The 19,254-nt window shown below is 40.0% G+C and overlaps 1 protein-coding gene across 1 annotated transcript in view; it reads right to left on the bottom strand.

Moving 5' to 3' along the window:
- Positions 1-2,921: 2,921 nt before the first annotated feature.
- MCCC2 (methylcrotonyl-CoA carboxylase subunit 2) overlaps positions 2,922-19,254 on the bottom strand; it is a 78,847-nt gene continuing 62,514 nt past the window's right edge. The window contains exons 12-17 of the mRNA XM_055421893.2: positions 16,426-16,502; positions 14,425-14,491; positions 11,541-11,697; positions 10,544-10,658; positions 8,689-8,774; positions 2,922-5,692 (exon numbers count right to left, since the gene is read on the bottom strand). Of these exons, the coding sequence (XP_055277868.1) occupies positions 5,575-5,692; positions 8,689-8,774; positions 10,544-10,658; positions 11,541-11,697; positions 14,425-14,491; positions 16,426-16,502 (620 nt within the window). The 3' untranslated portion in view covers positions 2,922-5,574. The remainder of the gene's footprint in view (positions 5,693-8,688; positions 8,775-10,543; positions 10,659-11,540; positions 11,698-14,424; positions 14,492-16,425; positions 16,503-19,254) is intronic.

Raw genomic sequence — 19,254 nt, 5'->3', positions numbered from 1 at the left:
AACTACAAGATACTTGTTGCAGCATTATCTATAATAGAGGGCAACCAGAAAAAACCTGAGTGCCCAACAATACGGCAGTGGTTAAATCAAACAGGGCGCCTATACAAAGTAGTATCAGGCAACATCAAGATTATTGTAGAGGAGATAGTAAATGACATAAAAACATGTCAACAGAGTCACATTACATTAAGTGAAAATGCAGATTGCAGAATAAGTTTTTCTGTGAAAAAAATTCCTACAGATAGAAAAAAAGACAACGATATACAGGAGATTATTAATAGCAGTTATCTCTGGGTGGTGAAATTACAGAGAACTTTCACTTATTTTCTTCACTTGTCTCTAAGTTTTCTACAAATAACATTGTTGGGTTTTTAATTATAGATCATTTTACAAGAACTTATTTTTAATTATCATAGGAATGTGATGAATAGAGATATGGTTGAAAATGTTATCTTCTACAGAAATCTCTATATTGGTCCAAGTTCTCCAAAATTCTACTTGTTCACATCTTACAGTTAATATCTACTCAATAACACATTTAAAAGAATTCATTTTCTCCAGCATACTTCTGACAAGTAGTTCTCGTCACGTTTTCTCTTCAGTAAGTTCTGCACTAAATCCCCACCTTCTAAGACCTTGTTCTCCCTCAGACATTTCTCTCCCTTAACATAAGGAGCAGCTCAAACCTGTGACTTGGGTCACCTTTGTGAAAGAAAAAGCTTCCAGACGTGCTGAAATGCTGGCTGCCACAGAAAAACAAATTGTGCTTGCCCTATGGTAAATTCCCCTCCTGAGTCAATTACATAGCTCTCTAGAATACTAACACATGTCATGTGTTTGATATCATACAGAAATCTACATTAAAATTTACACATTAGGCAGACGGCCTCTAGAAGCTGAAATCAGCAAGGAATAGGATTTCCCCTCAAAGCCTCAGAAGGAATACAGCCCTGCCATTTTGATTAGACTTCTGACCTCTAGAACTGTAAGAGAATAATTCTGCGTTTTTCAAGCCACTACAAAGCTACAAAGCAGCTATCTGGAATACTGGTTTGCAAGAATTATCAACACCTGACATGTAACATCAGCACTCAGTCCACGACAGTGAGTTAGAGAGAAAGCAACCACGCGCCAAAGTCTGCCTGGTCTGTCCTGGCTCACATATGTTTCTCATGGAATTATTAGCAGTAGGGCTCAGAGTGGCTGACCAATTATACAGTCACCTTGACTATAAGCCCCTCCCCTGGAACGCACCCTTGCCTACAAAGGTCAAAGGCAGACAGAAACTTCATTTAGCTCCAAGAATAACTTAATCCTTAGCATCCTGACTCCAGATACAAGAGAATTCAAGGCACATTAAATAAAAAGTTATTTTAGTATTTTGTGAAAGTGATGAAAACCAAAATCATCATTAAATATTAGTTGTATTTAATTGTACCATTTACAGAGCAATGTTATAAATGACAGGAGACCGTAAGTATCTAGTTCATTTCTTTCATTTCTAAATATTGAGTTTCAGAGCCAGTCATTAAAAGATCCAGCTTTGGCCAGAGCACTCAACAATCATCCTTCCAGAACACCGTCATCAATACACTTTACAACTAATAAGAACTATGTGATCCTCCCCCACCATCCTTAAAAGTCTTATTAACGCTATCATTCAAAAACCTGTTCTTGCCCCTGTAAAGGTAATATACACCCTCTCCTAGTCATGCCTTTCATGCAGCCATGCACATTTGGTAAATGATCAATTTTTCACTTGCACATTCACCAGAGCCTTCCGCTAGCATGACAAATCCTCACTTGAAAACATTTCCCTTGAAAACTGAAAAAGAGAAGTAATTTTGTCTCTTTTTCATTCTGTAAGCGCCCAGAAAGCCTACTTGAGAACTGTATATTTCTTAAAATTCTAAGAAATACTCAAAATTCTAAGATACTCATATCATCCTAGCTGAAATTCATATTTTAATAACCAAAATCTTTAAATTCTCATTACAAAAAAGTAGTCTTTATGTATGTTGATGGATGTGCTAAGTAACCACATTGTGGTAATCATTTCACAATATGCAAGTGCATCAAACTGTCACATTGTGTACCTTACACTTACATAGTGTATATCAATTATACCTAAATAAAGCCCGAAGGGCAGGCAAAAACTGCTGCCTATTTTGGCAAAGCATTATAAATGCTTTTTATCTGATAAAATGAACAAAATAATTATTTTAAGTGTGGTGTTAGTGGTGACCATTATCTTCCTAAGAAAGGTAAAAACACTTCTAAAATAGCATGAATCTTTCTTTGCCTTGTTGATGGTTCCTACAATGAAATACCAACTAGTCTTGATTTTAAAAAAAAAATCATTGTTTTCTGATAAGGATGTAAATTTCAACCGAAAATTTAATATAATTTACTATTTAAAAACACTCACTGTGTTCCGTTGCTGGTTGGCAGACTCGACACCACACACAGAGGGAAAGGAGAGAGGAGGAGAGGCAGCCACTCCAGACTGGCAAGAGGCAGGTTTAAGGCAGGGAACTCACAGACCAGCGTGGTGGCCGGGCCGTACCAGGAGAGGATCTCCCACCCGCTCGCCAGAATCTTAGAAGTTATTATACACAGTCCTTATCTGAGTTCAGTTCAGGCATTTAGGCCAGATGGCCTCGGCAACACCTTACTTTCTCCACGTTGCTTTCAGCAAACTATGGGAATGGGGGGCCGTCGCGGGAGCGGGGAGGAGACAGTGATTGCCCCGTTCGAGGTCAGGGGTCAACTGGCAGTCTCCTCCTCCACAGGACCTCCTCAAAACATTCACCTGAAAATGCAACTTACCTCTGAATTGGGATCTTCTATCTGTACACATCTCAAAGAACTAAACTGACTTGAGATGCACAATGCAGCCTAAACTGAACATCACGCACAAATGTTTGAAATATTAACTTTATTAGGAAAGCATTTCAGAGTAGTATCAGATCATATAATCAGTCACTTCATTTTAAATACAATTAAAATATGAACTTTTCATTCATTTGACACATATGTGGGCACCTACCAGTGCCAGGCATTGGGGACACAGGTCAAGCAGGAGGATCCCTGCTCTCACGGAGCTTACATTCTAGCAGGAGGGCAATATTTTTTTTTAAATGCTTATATTTCTTATAAACATGTAAGTCAGAGGAAGAAAATGGTGTTCTACAAGAGCACATAACAGGTATCTAACCCTGCCCAGGGAAACCACAGAGATAAAAAGATAAGTGTTTAAGTTGAAGGGAGAAGAGTTCAGGCAGACAGAACCTCATAGACTCTAAGAAGGGAAGGATATTTTAGGTTCAAGGAATTGGAAGAAGTCTAGAATGGGAGGAGTACCCAATGTGAAAAGAGGAGTCAAGGAGGTGAGACTTAAGAAGTGATGATCAAGACCCATGGAGGGCATTAGGGGTTTGGCACTTTTAAGGGGAACCAGAGAAGGCAATGGCAAGCCACTCCAGTGCTCTTGCCTAGAAAATCCCATGGATGGAGGAGCCTGGTAGGCTGCAGTCCGTGGGGTCGCTAAGGGTCAGACACGACTGAGCGACTTCACTTTCACTTTTCACTTTCACACACTGGAGAAGGCAATGGCAACCCACTCCAGTGTTCTTGCCTGGAGAATCCCAGGGACCGGGGAGCCTGGTGGGCTTCCATCTATGGGGTCACACAGAGTCGGACACGACTGAAGTGACTTAGCAGCAGCAGCAGTGAAAGATGTAAATAAGGGAGCAACATGACAGACGTGCACCTTAGAATGGCCATTCTAATGCCAGAGTGATGCAGAGACTGGACTAGGTAAGGCTGGATGCAGGTAGATTCCTTTTAAGTTCTGCAGTGAAGAACAAAAGTAGTGGAGGAATTCAAGAGATGGTCAGGAGGCAAAATCAATTGAACATGAGGATCGAATTTTGAGGTTCCCTAAACCTATTTGATACAGAGGTCTGGAGCTCAGGGGAGAGCTGTGTTAAGAACTGTCAACACAGGAATCATCCCCATGTAGTCGGTAACTAAAGTCATAAGAAGGGCTGAAATGGCCAGACAGCATAAATGAAGCCATGAAAAACACATACATTTAAGAATGAGGAGGAATAATATTCAGCCATAAAAAGAATAAAATCTTGCCATGTGCAATAAGATGAGTGGACCCTGAGGTCTACTATGCTAAGTGAAATAAGTCAGAGAAAGAGGAACTGATATGTGGAATCTAAACAACAAAACAAGCTTATACAGAACTGATTAGTGTTTGTAAGGGTGGACAAAATGACTGAAGAGGGTCAACAGGTAGCACAGGTCCAGCTATAAAATACGTTTAAGTCTTGGGGATGTAAAGTACAGCATGGGGACTACAGCTAATAATGCTGTATTGCATATTTGAAATTTGCTAAACAAGTCAATCTTAAAAGTCCTCATCACAAGAAAAAAAAAGGAAAACATTTCGTAACTGCGCATCATGATGGATGATGATTAGACTTATTTTGGTGATCATTTCGTAGTGTACAGAAATATCCCATCATTATGTTGTACACCTGAAATTAATATAATGTTACATTCAATTATATCTCAATTTAAAAAAAGAAAAAGGAAATGTGCCAGGGGCAGGGAGAAGAGGGAATGGGGAGTTATTATTTAATAACAGAGCTTCAATTTGGGATGATGAAAAGTGCTGGCGATGGATGGTGGTGATGATTACCAACAACATGATGTGTTTAACATCATAGAACCGCATACTTATAGAGTAAGGTTGTATTCACATATTGCTAATGAAAAGTCAAGACAAACGGTGAAGGGAAGAAGGAAGGAGCAGAGGAAGCGGGGCCTGCAAAGGAAACTGGAGGAGGACCAGCAGGAGGCTGCTGGTTACAGCACGGAAGCGCAGAACAGTACTGCTGGAAGGAAGCGTCTGGCCGATGTGGATGCCCCAGGGGACGCAATCAGGTAAAGCTGGAAAAAGACCCACTGGTTTCGGGAACATGGAGGTCAGTGGTGACCCCGGAGAGGGCTGCTGACAGCAGAAACCAGAAAGCGAGAGGGTGAGGCGAGAATGGTGGGAGAACAGAACCCAGGGTGCAGAGGGCGAGAAGTCCGACGCTATGCAGAGGAGGAGGATGGCGGCTGGGGGGGAACGTAACAGATGCTTTTTTTAAAAAAAAGTACATTAACATATCACCAAGCATAACTGGCAAAGCAATCACTTCAGTGGAAATACAATTTTACGTTTAAAATATCTCAGTAATACCTGGAATTTATAGATAACAGAACTTCTCATACTTCTTATGGCTTAGAAAGGATAACTCTAAATTATTTCCTTCCTTCTAAGCATGGCAGAGTTGAGCCATAGAAAGCTTTTTCTAAGAGAATTTACAAGGAATTGTGCTTCATCAGATAAATATCTTCACTGATATTTTTTTTAAGGTAGAAAAGTACAATGCACTGTGTTAAAAAAAAACATTTTTACTATTAATAGCGACATATTGAAAAAGTCTAAAATTTTAAGGCTACAAATATATTAATTTTCAGTACACGTCCAATAGAAGATGCTTTGTATCCCAATCACATCCTCAGGATGCCAAAGTCAGTCTTCTGGATGGGCGCATTGAGGGCGGCACTGAGACTGAGACCCAGGACCAGCCTGGTGTCCACTGGATCGATGATGCCGTCATCCCACACCCTGAGGAAAGACCAAAGATGAGTGACTATGAGGCCTGCACCAGATACCCAGTTATGCACACAGTGCTTACAAGTGCCAACGAGGTCTTTCTGCAGGTAATATACGGATCCCCCGATGAGCTTCTGTGCGTTCTAATCTCACAGTGGAAACCATGATCAAGAACAGGAGAGAGGAAGGAAAGAAAAATGACTTGTCTCAGTCCCCAGAGAATGTCAAGCTGAACTTGAGGCTTCAGGAGCAGCTTACTACAAAGAACCTCAGAATAAACCCTGTTTTAAAATACTCTATTTCATGAAAAGCTTTCCCATCCCTCCTCTGCCCACACAAACATACAAACCAAAATGATATATTGCTGTTATTATTATGGAGATCAATATAAACCAAGTAAGAGTCTCCAACCAAAGTCCCCACTGAAAAAGGTATTCCCCCAAACTCCTAAGAAACTATGAAAATTATTAAGTGGACTTCAGTCCATTTTATTAATAAAACAAATATCTTCATACATAGTTCTTTATTTTTTGCTATGAGAGGAAAAGCAAGTAATGGTTTTAAACTGATTTCAGAAAAAATTTACAAGTAGATATCCTAGTTTGCTATTCATGGACAACCTCACATTTATACAGAAAAATGAATAAGAAATAATATTTTTTAAAGGTCATTAGTGGGTGTCAGTTTTCCTTTTTGTAAACAAACTGCCTTCAGTATCTAGACATAGCATCAATTATTAAACCATACTTACAATGACAGACCATGAATCAAATCTTTGCTCATAAAACATTCATAATAAGTACCCTAAAGTATCAACAGGCAATAAAAAATTATTTTTGTAACCTGTTCAATTGACTATACACTCCCTCTGAAGCCTACATGCCAGTGTGCTCAGTCATGTCCAACTCTTAGAAACAACATGGACTGTAGCCCCCCGCCAGGCTCCTCTGTCCATGGAATTTTCCAGGCAAGAATACTGGAGTGGGTCGCCATTTCCTTCTCCAGGGCATCTTCCCAAACCAGGGATTGAACCTGCGTCTCCTGCATCGGCAGGCAGATTCTTTACCACTACACCACCTGCGAAGCCCCTTTTGGAACCTACAGCTGAGTAATATAGCAAACACAATGATATCAAGGTTGCTCCAGGTAAGAGGTCCTTAATCAAATGTCTGGATAAGTTTGGATATAAAAACAACTGAGAAGAAGAAAATTGGCATGCTGTACATGTAACATGTAAGGATTAAGATAAACACACGAGGTTACAGTACAGATGATGACAGAGCACTCTGAAAAGACACACCTAGCCACATTAACATGTAAGGATTAAGATAAACACACGAGGTTACAGTACAGATGATGACAGAGCACTCTGAAAAGACACACCTAGCCACATTAAAGTCTAACCAGACCAGGCAATTTATTATTAAACTGTGGTTTATCAAACTGAAGGAAGGTGCCTTAAACTGGCTTGAAAATCCTTTCATCTTTGAAACAAAGTTGGTATATCCACGCCACCAATTGTTTTAACAGATCAAACATCTACAAATTAACAGAAAAACCTTAGTCTTTCAGTATTAAATCCCAGAGATAAGTCTAACTGGGCCATGTGCTCTCCTGTCTTGAATATAATCCGTTAAAAATAATAATAATAATGTAAGTATGAAAATAATAAGGGATTCGGTCTAGCTAGGGCTGAAAAACAAATTAATGGTTCACACAAAATATGCTATTTTTCAAAGTTTAATATTCCAACTATCCTTGTGAATTTCAAAGTCTTATGTAAAAACAAAGTTATAGGTGAGCTTATAATGTATATTTTCTCTTTAACATTTTATATGATTTTCTATTCCCTCTTTGTTTCTACTGGCTACTACGTCAGCCTGTTTCAGTGAGGGTAAAAAAGAACATATAATTTCTCAAACCAAAGACTATATAAAATATTCTGTTCTTAATTAAATGAATCAATGACCTGCCACAACAAAATACACTTGGACATTTACTTTCAGAAATACATATTAACAAGAAGAGAAACAGGTTTTTCAAAAATCCCCAATGGTATTAATTTAAAATTTGAAACTAATGATGCTCTGGGAGATAAGTATGTTCAGCCTTTGCAGCCTCCCAACATCAGGAGCAGAGTCTGCCACAAAAGATGCATTCAAGTGACTGACATGGATTCTACCTTTTGATTTTCCTTTCTCCCTTCTCTCTGGTTTCTCCAATAAATGACACAAATCACAGTATAATCTAATTTTAAAAGACATAAATAGTTATTTTCTTTTTTCCATCTGCCCAAAGGATAAAAGGAAGACATGAAGCTTAAATTATTCTTCAGAATGCAGAACATTAAAGTTGTTGAAAAAGAGGTCTGAAAGCATACACATATCTCCAATGGGGACAGCTGGGATAATTTATTACCTCATTTAAGTGGTGTAGGAAACAAACAGAATAAGAACCACAATGGTATGTGAGGTAATTGCTTGATGTCGACACGTGGACCCTGGCTGTGAATAATCACCTTCTGAATGCACCAGGCTCACTTGTTAAGAAGTGTCACTAAGTGTTTGACCATTTTCATGTTTACATGGGGTAAAAGCAAAATAACAGAGGGGGATGACTGGGATTCATGTGTCTAAGCAAAAATTATTGCAGAACTAATTCCTGAAAGTGACACAGCCAGGATTATAACTCAACTTCCCAGCCCCAGTGTGGTCCACCTCTGGCCCTAGTGTGGTCCAGGCTTTGGACCACTCAACTAGGAGTGGGCTAAGGGAAGAGGCGGGGAGAGTGGCAGGATCAGACCAATAGGAATGGATCCAAAGTCCAGCCTGGAAGAACAGCCAGCATTTCAGCAGCAGGCATTCCCATTAGAGAAACGACAGTACAAAATTGTGTCCAAAAATTAATTTTTGGGGGCTGGATGATGCCAACTGCTCAGATCTCGTAAAGCTATTGCTCTGACTGTCAAGATGTGCCCATCAAAGAGTCAGTTATTCTCTGGCTCCCACCTTGCACTGGAATAGTAAGGATTTCCTTCCTCTTCAAACCTCTTAATGATGGGCTCTTTTAAAGCTGCTTCATCAGCACTGGAGAACTGAAAGAAAAGGGACCATGAGTAAGTCCTCCTGCAGGGTAACACGGATCCACTCAAGAGAATCTCAAGGGAAAAAGGGGCAACAGATTTCATGAATGACAATGTTACAACCAACATCTGCACAGTGAGGTGTAGATTACATGTGATGCTTTAACATATATGATCTCACCTAAGACGTGAGTATCTAATAAATTAGTGCACTGTTATATCTCCTTCATCAGAGCCAATATCCTGAAGTTGCTTAACTTAAGGTCAACACCAAGGTTATCACATATTTCAGCAGGGTAGAGCAACTGGATGTGAATTATACAACAAAAGGGCTATATTATATTACATTTAACAGCTTCTGTTTAAGGAGGTGGAGGAGTTGGGGATTTTCATTCAAAATAGCCAAAATTTTAAAGATTTTAAAGTTTAAAGGGATAAGACAATAAACCACATTTTAAATAACCTCTGCAACTTCCGAGATGACTGAGATTTTTCTCTAATTAACACTTAAGGGCTGGCCCATCCGTATTGCCAGAAACGAGTGATAATTAATTCGGACTGCAAACTCTTTATGCAAATTAATTTTGAAATCCTGAAAAGTATTTTCAACTTAAAGATTATTTTTTCAAATAAATCCAACCTTTTTTTATGTACTTTCATTGGCTAATGTCATTTATAACTCAAGAATTTAAAAGGAAAACCACTAAAATCCTACAGTTTACTTTAACACATAAAAATAGATGAATTCATATATCTGTATACTAAATCAAACAACTATTTAATAAGGTATCACTGTGCTGGGCTAGCATTTAAGACGTGTCTTCAAAACATCAGGTAGAATGTCATAGACCCCACTGCACACACATGCCCCTCTGCACACACAACAGCGAGGCTTTCCTTTTGCTTGGATACTAGTCAGCACTAAAGTGAAACTGAAACCTCAATTCTGCAGAATTCCTGTCGCTTGGGATGAGAGGCATGGATGAGATGCATTCAGGGAGGCAGGAACCACCCTCTGGCTTTATACTATCCTCACGCTACACACTAGGCAGTTGACCAGATGATCAATCTCTAAATGACAGAACTGAGAGCCTGAAAAGGCAGGGCCTTCTCTATGCTATGCCTTACTATGATGAAACAGTGTATCCAAGCAACTTCAGGAACATTCACCAATCATGAAATAGTTGTAAGTTATAATAAATTATAACATAAAATTTCAGATGAATCTCTAAACAGACACAAACAAAAGACTCCATCTAAAAGCAGTCATTTGCTGATCTGCCTTTCGTTAAGCTTCCAGGGCCCTTCTTCACTGATATTTTCACAGTGTAATAATGGTATTCAATTCTCATTATATGACAGGGCCTCCCACTCAAGGTATCCTTAACAACAATCTACAAGTAAAATAGGAAACAAAATTCTGTGGCTTTAGAGCATAAAACCAAAGACGCAAGTCAGGTTTATTTAAATCTCTTTCACTGCAAATAACTAAGAATCAAACATCTTTATGCCTCAGGCACTCACAGACAAGAGTTTCTGAAGTGTTTTCTTAGAGATTCTTAAAAATGTATAAATTACTACAACAAGTTACTTCAAATGAAATGGCTTTAAAAAGAGAGATAGAGAATGTGGAGGTCTAAGCTGCTAAAACAACTTCCAGGCCAGCATCTTCTAGATAAAGCCAGGCCCTGCACGCTGGAACCATGTCCATCAACTTGGAGGGGTTCGGGGTGCGCTGCTCCCCGGCTCCAGTGCCTAGTAAAACTCAAACAGCATCTTACCTGTTTTCCTTCCCGTGCTCTTTGGTCCTTTGCTACTGTCGCCAGCACATTAGCTGCCTGCTCTCCTCCCATCACTGAGATGCGAGCATTTGGCCACAAGTAGAGAAATCTTGGGCTATGCAGGGAGAAATGGAAGAATGATCAAATGAATTCACTGTACAACACAGAGATTTTCAGAGGCTCATGTTTACCTTTTAAATTAGTGGTTCTTCATTCTGGTTGCATGCTACAATTATCTGAAGATTAAGAAAAACAAAAACAATGCCCAGAACCTACTGCAGACTAATCTCCGGCAGTGGGGCTTCAGCATGGTAGAATTTCTAAGTTCTCCAGGTGATTCTAATGTCTGCTTTGATGAATTATATTTTTCCATTTTATCCAAATTTACTGGGCAAAAATGTATTCAAAACATCTTATTATGTGTGGTTATATGCTATTTTCCATTCCTAAAATTGGTGATACATCGCCTTCTCCCTTTATTTTTTAGTTTTAATAGGGGACTCTCAAGTTTGTAACCCTTTTAAACATAGCAACTTTGGGCCTTCCTGATTTTTCTATCTTTATAATGTTTGTGCTTTATTATGTCCTGTCTCTATTTTTCTTAATATCCTGATCTTCTTTGAACTTCTTGGGCTAGCTGCTTGGCTCAGTGATTTTCAGCCTTACCTCTTTTCCAGTGTGTATATATATATAAAGTCTACACATCTTCTTCAAAACAAGACTTTAGCTGCATCACACATGTTATAATATGATATACAGTATTTTCATTATCAGCTATCTCAAAATATTTCCTAATTCCCACTGTGGCTTTCTTCCAAGTGGTACCTTTAGCACTAGATTTCATTTCACCCCTCCAGAGGATGCAAATTATGGCCTGATTGAATGGGATTTGTGAATGTCATTCTATGTTTCAAATAAACTTGAAATAAACAAACCATTCATAATTATACCTGAAGTATGATTCATTCTTTCAGAGAATGTCATGACAACCACCTACCTATATGCTCTGCCACACATCCCGTAGTTTCCAGCCCCGTAAGATCCCCCAATGATGACAGTTATCTTCGGCACATTGGCACAGGCTACAGCAGTCACCATCTTGGCACCATCCTTGGCAATTCCTTCAGCTTCATAGTCTCGACCAACCATAAATCCTATGAGGAAAGAACAGAAAGAGAGCCCCAGGGTGATGAGATTAATGTGCACAGTCATTTTCACCAAGGTACTGGAAGGACATCTTGTCAAACTATATATATTTTACCAGAGGTCTCTCACCCTAATAAAATATTTATATGTGAAATACATCCCCCCCAAATTTACTTTTAAGGGTAAAATAAAATTTTCTCTAATCATTTAAAAAATTGCTTAAATGTTTCATCTGGATACACACAGAGATCTTCAGACAAGATAACAATGCCACATATCTTCAAGAAATTAATCTCAAAACTACAGCTTGGTGAGGAAAGAATAGGATGAGGCAAGTTAAGGAAAAAGTACTCGGGCAAGTCCAACTGTGAAGCTGTGGGTTTCAGGGCTCACTGACCTGGTTCACAATATAGATTATTCCTTCTGAAGTGCTGCTTTAAAACTTTGAGGAAATAAAATTAATGTTTCAGAGAGATGCTCAGAGTCCCTGTCAGTGACTCAATAGCAAGATAAAAGAATTCTCATTAACATTACAGGATCCTTCTACTTCTCCAAGCTCCCAGCTCTGTTGAAACTGATCTGCAGCCTCACTGGGCCTTCCAGGCCTCGGGGTCCTTTTCCTCTTCATCTTATAGACACCGAGTCGGGCTTCATCTGTCTCCCTCCCTATATGCAGATTCACAAGCCTACTTGATAGTTGCTGTTCTTGCTTTGCACATCTCCTGCATTGGGTAATTCAATTCAACCACTTTTTCTGGATCACCTGTACTTGCTGTGGCTACAATACTGATACAGTAACCCTTGCCCTCACCAGGCACCATCCGCTTCCTCTGGTTACCCACCCCAACCCTCTGAATTGGGCCCTCAGAACAGCCCAGAAACTCCTTTATTCATTTTATCTTGACTCACTGTAACATTTCCACACTAGCTATCTCAAATATTGACTCTTTAAAAGTTCTCACCCCCTACCCACGACTCCACTGCCCCTCCAGTCCCTGTGAATGATTTTACCTTGAAAAAGAAGACAAGCCATTTCACCTGGCTTTCTCCGACCCTTCTTTCTTTCACCATAAAGAACAACATAATCATGCTGCTTTTCTTCCTCTACTCTCATCTCTTGGAAGAAATTAAAGTTACTCAAAGACTGTCCCCTTCTCTTCTCCCTGGGTGTTTTCTATTCCCACAGCTTTAAGTACCATCTCCATGGATGTCTCCATGTTCACCTCCAGCTAACACACCTTCTGCTCAAGACTGTTCAACTGCCCACCATGTATCTCCAGACGAATGTCACATACGCCCCTCAAATACAGTGTTGGAAACCAAACTCTGCTCTCTGTCCCCAACACACCTAAAAATAAAATACAACAAAAATGTAGGAATCTCCCAAGCACACAGTTTAACTTACTGGTGGTTAATAAACCATGAAGCATTATTAAAAACAAGGTCTCTGGACTAGCAAAGCTTCAGAAGACTTTTACATGACCTCTTAGAAAGTCTGCCACACAGGGTCCTCTCCAGCCACAACTGGATACAACTTCTCTCAAGAGTCATCTAATCAAGGATCTTCAACTCAAGAATAGCACCAGATGAAGATGTTTTAGTACCAGTACTGTGTAGCCCTGCTAACTGTCAAAAGCCAAACTCCTTCTCATAAAGGCATGCCTGATCCCAGCAACTAATTAAGGGGCCTCTCCTTCCTTTGAACCTGAGATAACCATGCATGACTTAGAGGTAGAAAAAGTTTTCAGCTAAGCTAAATATTAGAGTACTTCCTATATGTCAAACACCAGGCAACACACAAAAAGTATAAATAAGAAAGTCAGAGAATTCCAGGAAAAAGAACTCTAGAATCATGCTGCTGCTACTGCTGCTAAGTCGCTTCAGTCGTGTCCGACTCTGTGCGACCCCATAGACGGAAGCCCACCAGGCTTCCCCATCCCTGGGATTCTCCAGGCAAGAACACTGGAGTAGGTTGCCATTTCCTTCTCCAATACGTGACAGTGAAAAGTGAAAGTGAAGTCGCTCAGTCGTGTCCGACTAGTAGCGAGCCCGTGGACTGTAGCCCAACAGGCTCCTCTGTCCACGGGATTTTCTAGGCAAGAGTACTGGAGTGGCTTGCCATTGCCTTCTCCGTCTAGAATCATAAGAGCCCTTAAAAAATCATTTTATCCACCACATTAGGATGATCCCTGGATCATGAAATTGGACAGGTGACATCGGTCATACTGTTCTTTGGAGTCAAAACTCCAATTCCAGACTTTGGCTCAGGACGTGTGTGTCCATTTAAAAAAGATGTTGCTTCAGGGAGAATTACACAATGAAAGATGAGGAAAAGGGAGGACCAGAGCATGTGCTTGAAATCTTTTAAGGGCAACAAAGTACGGGAAAGAGACCAGGGGTCAGACAACATCCTCTGCCACTGATGACAGCGGTACTAGCTCAGAATACTGCGGCTTTCCGGGGGGTGGGTGCAGATATGCAGGAGTAAAAGGAGGTCACATGAATGTGGTGCATGAAACTCAGAACCTGCTTTGCTAAAAAATATGCATAAACTCCTCCAGATCTTTAAGATTCATGAAGCATTAACCTTTGAAGATAATCTAGAGAGAGCAAGTCCAATCAAGTTTTCTGTTATGATGGAAGCGTTCTATGTTAGCACTGCCTAATACATGAGACATATTGGACAGTGCAGCTCTGAAATAAATGCAACCAAACTGGTGAAACTATTTTCTTACCAGTAATATTCTGAAGGAAGAGCAGAGGAATATTCCTTTGGCAGCATAACTGGATAAAATGAGCCCCCTATAACCAAATAAGAGAAAAATCCTTTCAGAGGAGGTTAACAAGTCTGTAATCACCATGCATCCTGCAAATACCACGCTGGGGTCAAAGCAAGAGTCCCTCTGCTTGGCTAGTCTGACCTTACGGTAACAGTAATGGTAATACCACGGTGCGGACCCCCTGTCAGTGGAACACTTGACTGTGGTTGGCACTGAAGCTGTGCTGCCCAGGCACCGGTCTGATCACTGGCATATGGCCGTAGCACAGCGCCTGTGTCAGAGGTGATACCAATCGCTAACACGCCAAACAACAAGGGAAATTTAAGGGACAGGGAAGAAAGAATTGCTTGTCAATGAGGATTTCTGAGTCTCACCATAAGGCATTCTCTGGTTCTCCACTTTTAAAAGGATAGAATATAAATCCTTCTGGGATATCTGTGTTTTGATGATCATCTGAAATTCTTTCATGCACCAAGGCTATAATAAAATATATCTTTCCTACCAATGTGTTTCAAATAAATGGGATTTTAGATAAGTCCTAGAGACCATTTAACCTTAAGCTAAGGAAATTAGTTAATGACACAAAACTATTCCTTTCCCTATTTTTCTAAAGATTATATGAGTAAAAGAACAATTAAACCATTTGTTTCATATTTTACTCTCTATTCACAGATGCCTTTAACTTAGCTGAAAATGCCTTGGCAAGATGGCAAAGCAATTGCTCAACCTCATATACGAGGATGAAGAAATCACACAGACTTGTGTGGCTTAACTTCAACAAATGAAATGTCAGACTGGGGCCAAACACAGCCCTTCTCCTGGGCTTATCTGTGACAAGCCAGCAAATAAAATGAGGTGGAGTTTGCTGACCCCAGTCTGACATATCCTCTATTGAAATATGCATGTTATACAGTCATTAAAAGTCAGTGTATTAGGAATATTTAGTATTTTAGGAAACACTCACTATACATATTATTAAATGAAAGCAAGCAAAATCTCTCTATATATGGCAGTACCCATTCTGGTTTTTGGTTTTTGTTTTTTAAAGAGAGGGAATTTTAAAAAAAACTAAGGAATATAATTAAATGCTACCCAAGGTTGTTTCTGGTAAGAGTGTAGCTGACTTTTCTGTTCTTTATTTTTACTTTATTTTCATCTTATAAATGCGGGAAATGACAATGAATTCAGAATCCAGAAACCAACTTTACTAGTAAAACATTCCACCAAAGACAAACTCTTCCTAATTGAGGTATGAAAGTGCTTAACTGCCTACTACCTGCCTCAGTAAGAGACGCTGCACCTTATTATTAACCTACCTTATGAAGAGGAAAAACAAAACACTAAACATTTTTATTTTCTTAAGAAAACATTTTATCAAATAAGTACATGAATTACATTTATCCAAGTTTAGGTAAATCTGAAACAATGATGTATGAAACTGAATACTGAACCAAAAAGGTATTCATTAATTTCCTCTCTTAAAACCAGAGCTTCAGTAACACTTCTCACTATCTTCCTGTTTCCAAAAAGTGAAAATATAGTCAGGTTAAAGTGATGACAGGATAGAATAGAGCAGATGATGTCTCAGAACTATAAGCATAGTATTAATATCTTTGAATCCCTCAAGTGCATGAAATACTATCAAGACAAGTATTCCCATACTCTTAGAATATATACACACAATCCATAGCAGTTATAACTCAAGTATTAGAACTTTCCTAAAACAATCATCTGTATCTTAATAGTGTTCAAGACGGTTCATCATGTTTATGTAAACCTTCATAAAGCTGTTTCAAACAAACATGCACGCACATACATGGTCACACGCTCACACAGAGTGTTCTGTTTGCTAAGGCATCTGGTTAAATATTTGAAAACTTTCATGCAATAAATTTTCACTCATTATTTGATATGTTTAAAACAGGAAAACCTTGGAACATTTTTAACAGTACTTGCCTTTTTTGCCGATTCAGAGAAGAGAACTCCATTGTTTCCAATGATACCTATTGGGTATCCAAATATTCTAGCAAATCCTCAAAAGAAAATTGAAAAAAAGAAAAAAGATGTATGTATTTCAGAGGGCTTTTAATTCACCACAAGCAGACATATTTATACACTGTTTAATTTCAAATCAATGTTTAAAATGTAGAGATTTCATCTATGGTACAAAACAGCTCAGGGCACGATTTATTTCTAAAGCACTAAAGTCTGGGATTTATGCTTTCTTGAAAGGGTTGTGTCACATGTAAAGTAAGTTATCCACTTGTCTGATCGACTGGTTTGGTTAGATGACTGGGTCAGTGTGTCATCCGTTCACTCACATAACATGTATGTAAGAGCATCTACTGTGTACCACACAGAGAGCATTCTGAACTAGAACAAGTCAGAGACATGGATCCCTTAAAAGGTCAATGTCCAGAGTCATCAGCCAGTCTCAAGTGACCAGCTTGCCTTAAAATGCCTGTGTTAATGATATCCCTTTGAAATAAAGGGGATAAACTCAGCAAAGACAAATCATTTTAAAAAGCAGGAACAATCAAGCCTGGCGGTAACCAAGCTGAAGGTAAGAAATACAGTTAAACTTAGAAGAATGCATCACTCCACTTTCCTTTCCCCTCTGCTTGCATCTTTTTCTTCCTCCCTTTCACAAGTTTTGTTTCTGTCTCACCACCACTTCCACTGCCACTCCAAATACCCACGACGCACACATGCACACACACACACACCAGATGGAAGAGAGAAGAAAAATGGTGAAGAAAACCCTGTTATTTTGTGAAGTAGATACTTTAGGTGATTCTAGGATGCTATTTTGTAAATATGAAGGATGTGACTAGAGACATTTCCAAACCTGCTGGATTATAAACAGGTGTCAAGTAGTTGGAAGCCAAGTATCAACAAACTGCTTGTTAGAGTGAATCACTGTTAGCACGCTACCATTCCTGGACCAGGCTCGTCTCCAAGCTCAAGCTGGACAGGCTGCCGCTAAGACGCCCAGTGCAGGGGGGCCCAGCAAAAAGCAGGTGCTCAAAAAGTGAACGGATAAGAGAGAATGTCAACCTTAAGATTTATTTTTGCTCTTTTCTCTGGCTTTGTCTTGATTTATTTTAAAAAATTCTTATGGTTACTTAAGAATAACCAACAGAGACTAAGATGGTTGGGTGGCATCACCTGCTCAATGGACGTGACTTTGAGCAAGCTCTAGGAGTTGGTGATGGACAGGGAGGCCTGGCGTGCTGCAGTCCACGAGGCTGCAAAGAGCCAGACACCACTGAGTGACTGAAGTGAACTGATGGTTATTTAATGTGATAAAATGAAACACTGATTTGATGGTCGCCTATGTTTCTTCTGATATTTCAGACCTAAAATCTCAGCCAAAACCCTATGCTGCACACCCTAAAAGGCACTGCCTGTTACAGAGGCAGTTCAGGGAAGGGCAAACTTGCCCAGAGCTCTAGCAATCCACTCTGAGTCCTTGCCTGTCCCACAGAAAGAGCTGGGAATCTGGCCCCTGTCTCAGCAGTGAGGTGCTAACCCTGAAGGTGTTCTGCCCTGTTAACTATTTAGACTTTCCATCCATCCTTAGTTCTGCTGAGTAGAGTGCATCTCTCGCTACACTAGGGTCACCCGCCCATGAAGGGAACATCTTCACCAACTTCCTGTGGGTCAAACAAAACAGTGAAATGTCTACGAAACCCCTATGGTTAAGTGCAGGGGCAGAAGGAAAGCTGTAAGAACCGCCAACAGTGCCAGATCCTTGGAGAAATCTGTCCTTGTCCCTCCTTGCTCCCACTCAGGGCCCCGACCCTCTCACGGCCCCTGATCATCACCCTCCCCCGCCCCTCTCAGTTCCCCTCCCCATCTCTTACTGCCCCACTTCCTCTCAGACCACCCTCCCCTCAGGGCCCTCCCCTCTCATTCCACGCCTCGCCCTCTCTCCCTCCTCCCTCAGCCTCTCTCCCTCCTCCCTCAGCCTCTCTCCCTCCTCCCTCAGCCTCTCTCCCTCCTCCCTCGCCCACTCAGCCCTTCCTCCCCCCACCTCTCATTCCTCTCTTCTTCCTCTCACTCCCCTCCCCTCCCCTCCATCTTATTTGAATTCCAGTACAGACTAAAAGAAATGGAGGAAAGTGGATATAACCCTGGTATTTTAGGAGGCAAAGGTACCATAAGTCTTTTAGCGAGCCCAGGGCAAATACATAAAAAGAGATGACAAAGACAGCCCATCCATCTTCAAGAAAGAAGCTGAAATAGTTCTGACTTGTTTTAAACTGCTGCACAATGAGGGTTACATGCTGAACTATTTGGTGACAAATCCTGTCTATATATCAAACAAAAGGCTCTTAATCACTTAAACACCTACATACAAACACATAAATCCCACTCCCAGTATGAACCCTTCTCTTGCTCATAAATCAGACCAGAAGAAAGTGCTGTGACTTATCCTTAAACCTCAGTGTATATTTGCAATTTGGATTTTTGCAGCTAGTTGTTTTCTCTACTCTGTTACCTTCAGATTAACTGCTACATTTTAGAGCTTCTACAAGACCAAATAAAATGCCCAAATTTGTTTTGCTGTTTGTCCAAGACAGATTATTATGGATCTGGTATCTATGTCTCAATTTTTTTTTTCAAAAGCCTACAAACAACACTTTAGGTAAACGAAATAACTTTTATAAATATTCTTATTTTGCTTTTTCAGACTTGATATTCTGCCCTGTTTTCTCAGTCCAGTATTTGTGTGGATCAACACAGGATCTACACAGAGAGAGTGAGAAGGGTTAAATCAGT

The sequence above is a fragment of the Moschus berezovskii genome, chromosome 18 (genome assembly GCF_049115385.1).
Source record: "Moschus berezovskii isolate FMDL1 chromosome 18, NW_MosBer_1.0, whole genome shotgun sequence".
Classification (NCBI taxonomy): Eukaryota; Metazoa; Chordata; class Mammalia; order Artiodactyla; family Moschidae; genus Moschus; species Moschus berezovskii.
This window is presented reverse-complemented; position numbering and strand designations above follow the sequence as displayed.